Source organism: Phaseolus vulgaris, chromosome 8 (assembly GCF_000499845.2).
Source record: "Phaseolus vulgaris cultivar G19833 chromosome 8, P. vulgaris v2.0, whole genome shotgun sequence".
Classification (NCBI taxonomy): domain Eukaryota; kingdom Viridiplantae; phylum Streptophyta; class Magnoliopsida; order Fabales; family Fabaceae; genus Phaseolus; species Phaseolus vulgaris.
This window is the reverse complement of record NC_023752.2, coordinates 61,500,529-61,516,013: the sequence shown is the minus strand read 5'-3', so window position 1 is coordinate 61,516,013 and position 15,485 is coordinate 61,500,529. Positions and strand designations below refer to the sequence as shown.

General features: G+C 32.5%; 2 protein-coding genes across 2 annotated transcripts; one reads left to right on the top strand and one right to left on the bottom strand.

Moving 5' to 3' along the window:
- Window positions 1-722: 722 nt before the first annotated feature.
- Window positions 723-2,747, bottom strand: LOC137823980 (glucan endo-1,3-beta-glucosidase 12). Its single transcript, XM_068629384.1, has 3 exons — window positions 2,471-2,747; window positions 1,034-2,338; window positions 723-925 (listed from the first exon to the last, which is right to left on the bottom strand). Exons 1-3 carry the CDS (start codon window positions 2,529-2,531, stop codon window positions 891-893), a joined length of 1,401 nt encoding a protein of 466 aa, XP_068485485.1. The 5' UTR covers window positions 2,532-2,747; the 3' UTR covers window positions 723-890.
- A 9,667-nt stretch (window positions 2,748-12,414) lies between these two features.
- Window positions 12,415-15,290, top strand: LOC137826853 (endoglucanase 11-like). Its single transcript, XM_068633002.1, has 5 exons — window positions 12,415-12,652; window positions 12,757-12,969; window positions 13,666-13,866; window positions 13,950-14,204; window positions 14,589-15,290. The coding sequence occupies exons 1-5, from the start codon at window positions 12,434-12,436 to the stop codon at window positions 15,246-15,248; spliced, it is 1,548 nt and encodes a 515-aa protein (XP_068489103.1). The 5' UTR covers window positions 12,415-12,433; the 3' UTR covers window positions 15,249-15,290.
- Window positions 15,291-15,485: the final 195 nt, after the last annotated feature.

Here is a 15,485-nt window from a genome sequence, read left to right as displayed (position 1 = left end):
ACAAAGATATATAATACAACGATAATGAAGTAACTAGATATATATGTAAAAGAAAAAGGCAAGAAGGGGAAATGGTTACTAAATTAAGAGGTGTGAATAGCAAAGGCTTATTCATTTATATTTAATGGGCAGAAAAAAGGAAAAGAATATTGGGCTAATAGCCCACATACATTTTTCCTAAGGTGTAGGATGTTGAAAGACCATATATATCTTGAGTTTTGAGAAATTGTATTGCGGATTTCTTCATGCACCTTCATGTGTTTCTTTTCTGCACCTCTATACTTTGAAAAATATCCAAATCATTCATTGACGTTTTTTATTGAATATTTTCTTTTAATTTCATAATATAAAATTCAAAAACTTCATTTTCTATTTCAGATTATACTATCCAAAATAAATAATTTTGATATCTTAGAAAGTAGGGGATGCAGGAAAAAAATCCCCCATGGTATATTTTCTACAAACATTATCGATTCACTTAAAATATATATTTCTTTTACGAAATTCACGACACTTTAATGTCTACAATTTATTTTTTATTAAAAATAGTAACAATAAATAACTGTTAAGGATAAAATTGGCTTAGTTTGAACTAAAAAGTTTAATTAAAATGATCATTCACTAAATGGGGTCTTCAAAGAAACTAAAGAAGAAATAGAATATATTTTTCTTGATTAAAATTAAAGAGATATAATTACAAACAAAGGAGTAAAAGAAATGAGTTACGAAATCAATGATAAATATAAAATTTTATTTGACAGTAACGCAATCAAACCTAAACACATGTAATGAATGGAAGAATACAAGAGAAAACTGGTAAAAAAAAGTATGGGGAATCCCCCAATTAAATCCAAATTAAAACACCCACCCACTCCATCTCTCTTCTTCATTCAGTATCCACTGGGAAATTCGCAGCTACCATACTCTGCAACACAAATTCACCAAACACACTTTCAACACAACTTCATTTCAATCATAACAAAAATTTGTTCCTTAAAAAAATCATTCATAGTGAAAAATGAGACAAACTTACTAGGAGGGTGGGTGACAACATAAGCGGTTCCACCAAAATCGCAGGTGCCAGCGGCACGTGCCTTCTTCTGATAGTAACTGTTGAAAGCGTAAGAAGCATGCGCCTCCAAAGTGTTGGGATTGTAACACGTGGCGTCTGGTTGAATGGCGCTGCAATCAGCGCCACCCTCTCCGCAGGCGTAGTTAAGACCGTTCTGAAGCTTCTCCTCGGAAGCGCCGCCATTCGCCACGCACCATGTCTGACCGTCACGCGACGTCGTCGACACCTCCCCGCTCGCCGGAACCTGGCTCTTCTCCACCCCCGACGACGGCGCCTCCGTAACCCCCTCCGCCTTCAGCGGAATATCGTAAACCTTCTTCTCGCTGGGGTAAAACAGCCCGTAGTTCCTCTCCGAAGTGGGCCCTGTTTTCTGATTCTCGTTGAAAAGAGCGAAGAGAAAAACGTCGAGTGAGTCATTGGGCCTCAACGGGGTCCCACTCTGGCCCAACACGCGCCGCACCAAGTTCCCGTTATACTCCGCGGCATTCTCTGGGCCCGCTCCGATTTCATTCGAGTCTCCGGCGGAAGGCCAGCCCGTTTCGGAAACCGTAATCTTAACGTCGGTGTATTGAAGCGCTGACATGGCAGCGAAAACGGCGTCGATTTGGGCGTCGAAGAGGTTGGTGTATTTCAAACCGTTACCGGAATCAACCACGCCGGCGTTCTCCTTGAAGAGCGCGTACTCCAGGGAGATTTTGTCGGCGTTGGCAGAGTAAGCGAAAAACGGGTACGCGTTAACCATGAGGTAGGAGCCGGTTTGGCGGAGGAGGTCGAGCATGGGTTTAATAACCGGTTCGACCAGTTCGGTTTTGAATGAACCGGATGAGGCGGGGAAGGAGGATTGAAGCGCGGAGAGAGCGATGGGAGAAGAGATTTTGATGTTGGTGTCGAGGCTGGACTTGGTTAACGAAGCGTGCACGTTCTTCATCGCCGCCACGAGGAACTTCGTGGTGTTGTTGGGGTCCACGAACACTTCGTTGCCCACGGCGATGGCTTCGATTTGCGTGGCGGGGTAGTGGCTGGCGATGTTATCTTTCACCCATGCGTCGGTGAAGGACTGGTCCGCGGCGGCGTTCGAGAGAAGCTCGTTCGGCATGGCAACCACCACCTTGATTCCTGAGTTCGCAAACGCGCTTAAAACCGTGGCGTCGGTGTCGTACAGCTTCACACGGCTCAGCCCCTGACTCTTCAGAAGCTCCACCACCTTGGCCGGTGTAGGTAGGTCGTTCGCAATCCTTCCATAGTTTATTCCTACAGACCCCGCTTCTGCAAAAACCATTCACAGAATCGCGTTAACACACACTGCTGAAGTTCACGTCTCTAAACTACGCAAAATAGTAGAAGTAAAAGTACGTGTAAATTTATTGTATGTTGAAAAGTAGTGAGAGATGTTGTTACCTGATGATGAAGAAAAGAAGGAGATAAGAAGGAAGAAGAAGGAGAATGCGAGAGGAGCCATGATCTGATTCTGAGCAGAATCAGAGGATACAATGAGAGGAAGAAAAAGTAGTAGTTAGTTTGGTTGAGAAGGGAGGGTGTGGATTTTATAGTGGTGATGGGTGAAGCATGGTTGAGGGAAAAGAGCTTTCACTTTAGGAAGTGTGGGACCCTTGTTGGAGACCCACTCACCAATGCACTCTCTCTCGCAACCGCCAATGTTAGGTTAGAAAATGTTACCTGCATAAGACTAAAAAGGGTTAGAAAATGTTGGCTCTGGTGTCCGTTGGATGTTGTGGAGGGCTGTCTTGCCCGCCGTACACGTGTCTGGGACAACGTTGTCGACAGGGACACGTCACGAATGAAACGGGGTGAGGTGAGAGTGGAGGTAAATGTTTGTTTGTTGTGTACCCGAGAAATGGTGTTTGGGTTCATTTTGAGACAATAATGAATTTGGGGAAAGCAGGGCCTAGTTTCAATCATTTTGCTGAAATTTGAACGTTGGAATCTGCCATCCAGCGATGCTTGGTTTGTTTCTTACTGGGTAAACTGCAAAAATAGGAGTTGGAATCAATTAATTCGTTGCACTGTACACTACTGTATAGTGACTTATTAATCAATTCTTGCACATGAATAGTAAGCATCACCACTGTAGTTTTCCATTTTCTGTGTTTCTCTAATGCCATTTTACTTCACTTTGCTGCTTCTTCAAAACAATTCAATCTATACGTTTTCAGGGTCGAGTTTCCCGTTAGATCTCTTCCGAAATAGATATGGTTCTGAAACGAAGTGGGATCAAGAGAACAATTGTCTTCTTTTTAGTCGTTCAATCTATTTTTTTATTTACGTTTTTCATAATACTTTCATAACTCTCCCTTGACTATCTTTCTTCTTGTATTTGTAAACTTTAAACTTGGATGATATCTGGAAAAGATATTCCAACGATGTTTAAGTAAGATATCGGTATTTGATGTTGAGTGTAATTAATACGTGACAATAACATATTTTTTTTCAAAATATGTAAATATTTATATGATTATCATAAAGTTTTATTATTTGGTTAGATTATGGTTTTTTATCATAATTGAGAATGTTGACCTCATGCTCAATCGTAGTTTAGTCTTGTTAATCTTCTATAAGACTTAATCACTTTGATCGTGTTTTAGAATCTCTATCCGTCATCCGGCTCCGACCCGTAAACTTATAAATTGTAAATTTTTTGATTTTTTTTAACTCTTTAACAAGGAATGTTAAATGCTGAGCTGAGATCGTGCATTAGAAATTTCAATGCCATGGTTATCTGGAACCATGCATGCTTTTTGTTTAATTTATTTTTAATTATGGTCGCTAGTTTCCCCCACCAAAAAATCTGAAGTTCGATGACCATTTTTTCTAATTATGTCAAAATTATAATCTCTAGCACTGATTAGGTAGCCAAACTACGACTGCTGAAAATTCAGGTTTTCTTTCAAATACCTATCTCTGTTCACAACTATCCTGAAATATTTAACATACATAATCATGCATATATCTAAATGTTATGAGACTCTGAAACAAGCTATGGTAAATGTGAAATTAGAGAGGAGAAATATTTACTCAAGCTTCTCTTCTCTTCCACTAAATCTGCTCTACCAGCATCAACTATTTGACTAGTCATGTCCTATTTCAAAATAAAGAAGAAAAATTATAATCAACAACTATTTTAGATGATTTAGTACGAGTTTAGGTTAAAAAGTCTAAATGATAATAACTCATCAACTTGCAAAAATTTCCACATTTAACCAATATAGTGTTGGAGTAAGTGGAATGACTTATACGAATTTTAGCCTATTTTTTATATTTTTTTGGTGTCCTAAATTACTCAACAACTCAATGTAAACATGTTTATTTTTTTTCTCTCTCTCAAACCCTATCTTAATATATAGGACATTTTAGTATTTTATTTTGATTCTATTTGTAATGTTTCGACTTTAAGTTCGAGAGATAGTATTGTTAGAATAAATCACCATTTGAAATATTGTCTATTTTAAAAGTACGTGGGTTTAGGGTATCAAGATTTTATTTTTAAAAGTCACTTCAGTAGATTGAAGGAGCAGAAAATATATAAACTATTATTAACCTTAATTTCTAAGCAATGTGAGACTATTTTAACTGTATCGAGATGTAATGAAAAAAAGAAAGAAATATGAATGTGAAAAAGAAAACTTGTAATAATGGAAAATGTTGGGAATTGTCATAGGTGGACTTGTGTGTCAATGTGTGGTGGCTAGACCTGTGTTTTCTTTCTCATTTCATGCATCAAAACTGTGAAAAATGCTAACTATTTCTCTTTTAGTCAAATCCAAAAATTTAATTCCATGTTTTGACCTATAGGTTTGTGAGAAGCTTCACTCCACCTTAGTTTCAGCATAATTAATTCCATCTCCAAATAATGAAGAAGATTTATTTCTACACTTATTCTTATTTTCCACATTACATATCATGCTCACTCATTATCCCTAATGTCATTTTCTCACTTATTAATTACTTTGTTGCTGATTTTCATTAAAATGTTTATCGTTAAAGTATAATGGTTAATATATTAAAAAATGAAAAATCGTATATTTTATAAATGTTTTTTCATTAACTTTACAAATGTTTTCTAAAATATAATAAATATCCGAATAATATTTATTAGCATTTCGTACATTTAAATTTAATATGAAAACATTTTTAAATTGTTATAAGTATATATTTGATGAATCATTATAAGAAGAGCATAATATCTTCAGAAAAATAACATGCCCAAGTATTTTAAATTTTTTTTGTATTGATTAGGACATGTATTTGAGAATTAATAAAATTTAATGTGGGACTACAAAAAAGAAAATGAAGTAAAAATTAAAGTGAATGCTCCTTTAAATAGGTAGTGACCCATAAATTAACTCAAATTATGACTTTTCTGCTGCCTAAAATAATGACTTTTGGGTAGCGTGTAATTCATATAAGTTTAATTTTGGTCCAATAATTATGTTTACACATTTTAGAGTTAAAATAATATCGTTTGAATACAAAATTATATTTATATTATTATTTTAAAAATCATTAAAAAATTAGAGATCGTGTTATCGTTATCCATATCCTAAGACAGTGACATGCATAGCTCAAAACTCAAGTTGCTCCATTCTTTATAATTTAATTAATAATTGGTCTATTTTAATATAATGTTTTCAAAATGGTCTTCATTTAACATTATTACTTTAGCCTACAATAGCCAAAAACTGCCAAAAAGAACAGTGCAAAACATATTTTATATCTGTGTACTTTTTTATTATCTTAGTTTCATTTTTTATATTTCCGTGTGTACAAGGTTTGAGAAACACAAATGACAAAAATGAAGAAAAAAAATGACGTACCATTAACAAAAATAAAATAAAATAAAATAAATGAATGATGTTTGATACTTTTTATAGAGAAAATAATTATTGGGCTCTGTATTAGTCGGTGAAATGGCTCATTCTTCTTCTATTCTACACAAAAAGCCAAGTGAGTTTGGCATTATAAATGCAATCAAATGTGAATGGGGACCATTTTCTAATTATAAATACTTACGCACGAAGGAATAAATTAACACTTTCATCCTAATAAACACATCTATTTTACCTATTGTTTGGGTATACAAGTGTGTTCATTTAGGTTTTAAACATAAATTAGTTGTGTTTCTAATAATATGATATTATTAGAGTCTATTTCATATTTGATAACTTGGTTTATTATCAAATTGTAAAAACAAAATCAAACTAATTAGGTAAAGTTGGATTTTGGATTAAAATTTATTTTTTAATCATTTATAAATATTTAGTGTTATAGTTAGATGTATAATCTTTGTCAAGTTAGATAGAATTATTTTATAGCATCTCGATCCGAACTTCACCTTATAAATAAATTTTGTAAATTGAGTGACTTAAAAATGCATTTCCTAATAGACGATAAAAAAATATATTAAAATTTTATATTTTAAAAAATAAAATCAAAGTATAGTTGTGAGGTGATAGACCGAGTCCAATCATGTGACGAAATGGTCTCAATCTCTAGAGTTAATAATCTACTTCTAAAAAAAAGATAAGGATATTTATTGTGGAGATTCACCATGTTACGAAGTGGACTTTTAAGTCTAACTCAATCCCATAAAACCGGCTAATAGGGTTGAGGTTTGCACCCACTTATATACAATGAAAGACTTTAATATCTAGTCGATATAGGATCTCCAACACATTCCCTCACGTCGAGAGTGACAGCAGCTCGTGCGTGGGATAACACATTATGAGTGGTGGTCTGATAAACCTAACAAATACTCGCTAGAATAAGCTCGAAAATGGCTCTGATACCATGTTACAAAGTGAACTTTAAACCTAACTCAACTTCATACAATGAAAAGAATGTGAGGATTGTATCCACTTATATATAAAGAATTGTCCTCATTTTTAATATGGACCTTCAACCACTAAAAAAATAGTAAATTATATTAATATTAAAATCTATTTAAATCAAATAAAGATGAAATTATATTGCATTATAAATGGATATATTTATAAGAAATGTGTCATTTTCGTTAATCATTGATGAATTGTTTAACGAAAGAAAGTGGTTGGAGTTGAGGGCATTTTCTTCTTTGTTTCGGTTGAACACTCAAAATGGAGAATTGAAGAACCCATTTGAGTCGGCAGAGCCGTGTTCCTGTTAATTAGCCAAATTATGTAAAAGGGACTTATTATTAAGAAAACTGTATTTGAGTGTTTTCTTAAGCAACACCCACACAATATTTATTGCATGAACACATACATTTATTTTTGGCACATACGTGTATAATTTAATTAATATTTTGTACAATCAATCAAACTTTTTTTCTTAAATAACTGAAAACTGTTTGCCAACTTGCATCTTCCCAATTTTCACACTACACTTTAAAAATCATATCACAATACAAAGGTTAGACGGTTCCACACTTCAATTCTGGATTGCTGCTATCTTAGGTCGGTATAAGACTCATTCATATTCTTCAATTTCTTAACAATAACCACAACTAAAACTAGTGTAAATAAAACCATAAAGTTTCGTAAAATTATTTTCTCAGAATCAGTTGTTTATAATATTAATATTTCCAAGGTGAGTGGGTATTTTTCTTTTGCCTTTTTAGTTTTTCTAAAAGTTGTTTTCAGCAAAATTAAAATAAAAGAGTAAGTTAAGGCATTTATCATGCTTTAACATTGAACATCTTTGAAGTCTTCAATTAAAACATAAGATTTTGGGTCACTTCACGTCCATCCTAGGGGTAAATATTTTTGTCCAACTCAACTTAAAAAAATAGATTATAAAATAAATTTGTATTCACTTAAATATTATTAAATATCTTACTCTAAAAATGTGAACTGATGCATGAAATATGGATGATATGATAGAAATCTATAACAAGTGGTATAATCAGTCTTAAAAAACTTTCGTTATAATAGGTTATAAATGATTCTAATACCATATTAAAAAGTTGATTTAAATCTAATTCAATTTTATAAAACTATTTAGTGAGTTTTATCCTCATTTATATACTAACAAATATTTCCAACACTTTTTCTCCTGTTATTTGAAGGTATTTATGGTGGAAATTCACTCTACTGGTTGGTTCCTTGGTCACCAGTTTTAGTTTGCAGGGTTTGATTGTGGAAGTGTGATGGGATAAAGATATTTTGGTGTTTGGAGGGAGAGGGTTACTTCACTTGTCACTTAATTGAAAGGTTTTTTTCCAACCATTTGTGGATGAAGAATTTAATTGTAAAGACAAGGACAACAATATCTCTATTGATGGATGGATGGAAGTTTCACGTAAATATATCATAATATATCTTTCATATTTATTTTATATGATATCACCGTTCATATCTTTTTCCAACATTTTAGAGGTAAATCCCAAAACTATATTTTTTATTTGTCTTTTCATTACTTTAAAAGTTTATCACTTAGCTAAGGTGTTTGGTAGAAGAGGACCAATTAAACTTTAACTTTAAATACAGAATAAACCTACCATCTTATAAACAACTCAAGAAGGTGACTAGTCCATGTCCATGGATTCTTATGTCACCTTCATACACAACATGAAAATATCTTTTTATCATTCTTGTGCTACTCACGTAAAATAGTTTATGAATTATGTAATCTATACACGCATTTGAAAAATGATTTCTGGATTGGATTATGAAATCCATAAGCTAAAAAAGACTTCCGGATTACATAATTTGGAAACTAATCATGCATCTGAAAAAAGGTTTATGGATTATGTAATCCAGAAACTAATTACGAATTTGAAAAAAGACTTCCAGAATACGTAATCCAGAATATTACATAGAGATATTTTCAGAAATATGAAAATTTATGGAGATGGGAGAAGAATATATGGAGATGCAGAAAGAAACAGCCTAAGAAGGTTACAAAAACCATAAGCCCGTAAATTTCCAACAATGGATTATGAAACCACATAATCATGCCAATTTCTTATTGTACCTCTATACTTTTTCTTTCTGTACCTCCATAAAAAACGTAAAGTGTTTTTTTTTTTTAATTTTAAATTTTTGAATTCTAGAATTTAGAATACAATTTTGTGATTCAAATTCTAAAATTCGAAATGTATTTTCGAACTTAAAAAATACCTTATGAACTCTAGAATTTACTATTTTTAGAGTTTAGAATGTCTACAACACCTTTTGTTCAGGGATAATTTTAGAATTGATAGATTTATGGATGTGAATGAAGAAATTGCCCATAATCATTTCATGTTTCTTTTGGGTCTAGCTCTTTTTTGTCCAAAACAGTTGTTGTTTTTTTTATCATCTCTTATAAATCATGTTATGTTATGGAATGACCCAAATAATTTTGTCAGTCGAAACTATTTTGCGAATTTCTTTCTGTACCAAAACAAACCTGTATCTTATCATTTTTTTAAATTTTCAAAATTACTCTTATTCTGGATTTGAAAATCCGAAATAATAAATATAATTCAAAACTAAAAAAATACATTCTTGACAAAAAAATCTGGAATACAAAATTGAAAATACATTTTGGATAAAATTTCCAGAATTCAAAAAATGTGTTTCGAAAATTTAAATCCAGAATATTTCTAGATAAAAGGTTCGGGAAGTAATTTTTATTTACACTCTTCTTTTATTTAAGGTTATTTTCGTCATTTTAAAGGGGTATTTTTATCATTTTCAATAACAGATTGGATGGATGTTGGAATTGATAGGGTGCAGGAAGAATTTGCTAACTATTTTCCATGGGACTCTAATAGCGGGCCCAATATAACATTTTCTCATCCTTCATTGGTGGGTCAGCCCAATGAAAATTTAAATAAACCACTTATGAAGTTTAGGCAAATTCTTCATACACCTCCATGGGTGGTGAAAATACCGTTTTATTCTGAATGAAATAAATAAATAAACTTTGCATACCCCCTATATTTTAGTGATGTTAACTGAGTTTTAATAAATATATAATTCTAAACAATATGAGTGTTACTCTCACAATTTGATTAAATTAAAATATATATATATATATATATATATATATATATATATATATATATATATATATATATATATATACACACACACGTAGTCTTCAATGTGGCGAAAGTAACAAGTGTAAGGTATGTATTGGAAACACTAAATTTGATGCAAGAGAAGTTGCAGATTAGTATTATGTTTATTATTATTGGAAATTCTTCATGGCAATGTGAGATATTTGCTCTTGATAACTTTGCTATCAGCACCATGCAAAGTATGTAAAAAGAAAACTTGGAGAAAAACAGAGCATGCATCCACAAGAGAAACAGAGAAGGTGACAAAACTGTATTATTATATTTTAAAAATACAGAACATGCAAAGGCTATTAAATAGGCATAAAACCAAAACAGAAAAACGGAAATACAGAAAGACTGAAACCCTCAAGCTACAGGATATATATTTGTCATCCTAAGCTTCGAAATTAAGATGTATAAGTTCAAGGGAATGGGTGAATATGTCACCAACTTGTTGAAAAAAAAGTATTGAGAATAACTGAAAAAGCTTTGTCTCAATTTTTTATGATTAATATAACAATCTATTTCAATGTTTGATTTGTTAATGAAAGTTAGAATTTGAGACTTTAAAGTTATATGTTTAGTGGATTAGTTATCACATGTACAATAAGAGAATAAGTTATTACTCCAAAATCATCTAAACAATACATCAACAATTTTATTTCACACGTCACTACCCTGAGAACAATATATTCGGTTTCTGATGATGAATGACATACAATGAATTTTGTTTCTTCAAAATTTAACAAACCATATGATCCAATGAAAACGTATAACCTGAATATTTTTTTAGAGAATGAGTTTTCAGTTAATCTCTAATATGAGAGAGGTTCATCTATAAAAGACTATTCAATATCTGAGTTAATAAGAGATCATAAGTGTTCAAGAGTTTGAAAGTTAAACTAAGAGTATAGAATAAGATGAGTTATACTTTATGGAGAATATGTATTTATAGATCTTCTAGGTGACCGTCATTGGATTGACCATATAATTATCCTTTATTGCTTCATAAATAGTCGTTCATGATAAAGACTCATCACTACAAGAAAATCATCAAATAGAAACCAATTTTTAGAAACCAAAATAATGAGTTGCAATAGTAACTAAATTAGAGACCATTTTATAAACTAAAACAAAAATTGGTTTCTAAATTAGTTTCTATTATTTTCTATTATTGGTAAATAGTTTCTAAATTGGTATCTAATTAGCAACCAAGGTTTTATCTACCAATTATTTAGTTTCTAAATTTAGTCTCTAAAACCTTGGTTGCTAATTAGAGACCAATTTAGAAACTATTTAACAATAATAGAAAATAATAGAAACTAATTTAGAAACCAATTTTTGTTGTAGTTTCCAAAATGGTCTCTAATTTAGTTACTATTGCAACTAATTATTTTGGTTTCTAAAAATTGGTTTCTATTTTATGATTTTCTTGTAGTGCATTGAGTATGCTGTTTTATTCATAATTATCATTGATGACAATGAAAACTCGGTTAGAAAATGTGTACAGTCATTTCAACTCTTTGACATTCTCGATCTTATAAGTACACACTAATTTAAAAAAAATTAAATAACATTTTAATTAAGCAACTCTTTATAGAAATATAATAATATTTTAAATTAAAAAAAATAATTAAAATATTAATTTCCTGAATTATGAATTGAATAGTTTTAAGATTCTCAAAGTGTAAGTCCATATAGAAATTTCATGATTACCTCTTCCTTGTGATGTGGTTTGAAACAATCATTTTTCTATTACATTTAAAGAAGAAAAAAACCCTAAAATGAACTTACTTTCATTTCACAACTCTTTATAATAGTATAATAATATTTTAAATTATTATATTATTTTATCGAATAGTTAAATACATATATTTTATTATTTACTGCGTTAAAGCATCAGTGTTCTAGTCTAAATTACAATTATATAAATCCTTGTTATTATTATTATTATTATTATTTTATTGTAAAAAGTAGTTATTAACTGACCGTAGGGAAAATAACATTTTCCAAAGTGTATTCTTCATTCCAAACATTTATATAACCGTTCAATTGCAGAAAATTCACCACTCTTTCCAATTCTCACCACCACTCTTTCCAACTACAATTTTCTAAAGAAAAATATACATTGACAACTTCATTCTATTAAATGATAAAATATTATTATTTCTATATTAATAATTAGAAGTCATATAGTAGAATAGTTCGTAAAAAAAAAAAACAGTGCCACAAACCTCTGGAAATGACATGTAAATTGTAACAGCCATATATAAAGAGAAAGAAAGGTATAGGAAGAGAGAAAGATTAAGGAAGAGGGAGAAATGAAGAAAGACATGGTTAACATACGGTACCTGGTACCATGTCTTGCTTTACTCTCTCTCACACTAATCTTCCTCCCTTTATGTCACTCCTTCAACTATGGCCATGCCCTGTCCCAGAGCCTACTCTACTTCGAGTCACAGCGTTCAGGACGCTTACCCTACAACCAAAGGGTCACTTGGCGTCACCATTCTGCCCTCACTGATGGCCTAGAACAAGGGGTACCTGCTTCATTGCTTCCTTTAACATCCAAACCTTAAACTATGTTTTGCTTTTTTTTGGGTTTTCACTCATTTTCCAATGTTATGGTTCTTGTTTCTACTAGGTGGACTTGGTGGGAGGGTACTATGATGCAGGGGACAATGTCAAATTTGGTTTGCCAATGGCATTCACCGTAACACTCCTCTCATGGGCTGCCATAGAATACGGCCAACAAATCGCGGCTGCCGGCGAGTACGCTCACACGCTCGAGGCCATCAAGTGGGGAACTGATTATTTCATCAAGGCTCACACAGAACCTAATGTTCTTTGGGTTCAGGTATGTAGTTCAATTCACTCCATGCAATTCCATATATTTTTTGTTTTTTCTAAAGTTAATCATCCACGCGCCGCCGTTGAGAATGGTTCAATACTTCTTCCAAACTAAACGGAGGAATTGATCCTAGTCTCGGAACAGTCAACGGTTTTGTCCTTCTTTTCCGTTCTTCTTGCCAAGACTGGCGCGTCGTATCTGTCGCAGCTGCCATGAACATGGAGTTTTATACATTTGTTTATAATCATCGATTAAAATTTATTAGAAAGTAAAATACAATGAATAAGATTCTATAACGATAGATAAACACATTATTGATTTTTTTTATTATGATATGATTACACTTACACGTCGAATAAGGATTTTAACATTATGTGTAAATGAAATTTAGAAAAAGTTACAAACTAGTCTGTCATATTTTAATATTTTAATATTGTTTGTTTTGAAAGTTGATGTTGCTTCGAAATTTCAGAAAAGATTTTATAATTTTTATTGACATTATGAATATTTCAACTTCAAGACTGTAATAATATTGTTAGAGTTAATCAGCACATTTAATATGTTATCTGCTTAAGAGATCAATGTTTTATTACGATTTTATTCTTAAAAGCATCTTATTTAAACGAATCTTACAAAGAATGTTTGAATCATAAAATTTGTTATATACATGTGTGTGGCCTTACTATGAGTGAACATGTTTAGGTGGGTGACGGCTACACTGATCACTACTGTTGGCAGCGGCCGGAGGACATGACGACATCACGGCGAGCATACAAGGTTGACGCCGAGAACCCTGGTTCGGATGTGGCCGGTGAGACCGCGGCAGCATTGGCGGCGGCATCCATGTTGTTTAGGAGAACAAACCCACATTATTCTCAACTACTTTTGCATCATGCAGAACAGGTATTTGTTTTATTGACATTAATTAATTAATTGCATATATAGTTGAATTTGAGTGTGGATAATTGGTTTGTTGTTCGTTGTAGTTGTTTGAGTTTGGTGACAAGTACAAGGGGAAATATGATGAGAGTGTTGGAGTGGCTAAAGGCTATTATGCTTCGGTTAGTGGCTACATGGATGAGCTGCTATGGGCAGCTATTTGGCTATATAAGGCCACCCAAAAAGATCAATATTTAAACTATTTTGTGGACAAGGCTCATGACTTTGGTGGGACCACTTGGGCCATCAATGAATTCAGCTGGGATGTTAAATATGCTGGCCTTCAGGCCATTGCTTCCATGGTAAACAATTATCTACAATTCTCAAATTTTATAAAATTTAATTAAATTTATAATATATTTTTAATATAGTATCAGAATCATTTACAGGGTCTATATTAATGAAAGTTAGAATCATTTACTGTCTATCTATATTAATGAAATTTTGTTAAATTTATCATATATTTTATAAAGTTATTACCAAATCATTTATAAATATTTAGTCTCACGATAAAAGGAGAAGAATATTTTAAAAATATCTAACAATAATAACATTTCATAGTTGCCTCATTTTATAAATTAGTTTTATAAAATTAAATTTTAAAATGAATGCTTATATTTTAATTTTATTTAATGAGTCTAGAATGAAATAATGAAAATTGCTTACCAACATTTTCCTTATAACAGTTACCAATGGAAGAAAAAAATCACAAGAAACATGAAGTGATACTAAAAGAGTATGGTTCAAAAGCCGATCACTATCTGTGCGCGTGCCTCAACCTCAACAACGTGAGTAACGTGGAGCGGACCCCAGGAGGGTTACTGTACACCCGCGAATGGAACAACATGCAATACGTAGCAACGGCGTCGTTCCTTCTCACACTCTATTCTGATCACCTGCAAGCCACCCACCAGAAGCTGCAATGCCACAGAGGGGAGGTGGGCCCACACCAGATGTTCGCCTTTGCAAAATCACAGGTTGATTACATCTTGGGTTCTAATCCAATGGCTATGAGTTACTTGGTAGGTTACGGTCCCAATTTCCCCAAGAGGGTGCACCATAGAGGTGCATCCATTGAATCATCGAAGGAAAACAAGGGTTTTATTGGGTGCGTTCAGGGTTATGATACCTGGTATGGACGCGTTCAACCCAATCCGAATGTACTAATTGGGGCCCTCGTTGGTGGGCCTGATAGAAAAGACCAATTTAAAGACGAGAGACAAAATTACATCCAAACAGAGCCTTGTACCTACAACACTGCAGCTTTAGTAGGGGTTTTTGCTAGATTGCATCAATCACATGGTCATATTTATCACACTGAAACCCCTTTGATAGCTTCTACCTAATTGCAGATAAATTTTCACTATCTTACAAAAGATTTTTTTTTATCCCACGACTAAATATTAAAAGATTTCATAATATGGTATCTGAGTCATTTCAAACATATTTAAAAAAAAATTTGTTAAATTTATCAGAATACCCGCTATCAGACTATTATCAAACCATTCATAATTTGTTGTTCTACGTATGCTACTACTCTCAGCATGAAGCGTGTGTTGAATATCTTATATCAATTAAAAATT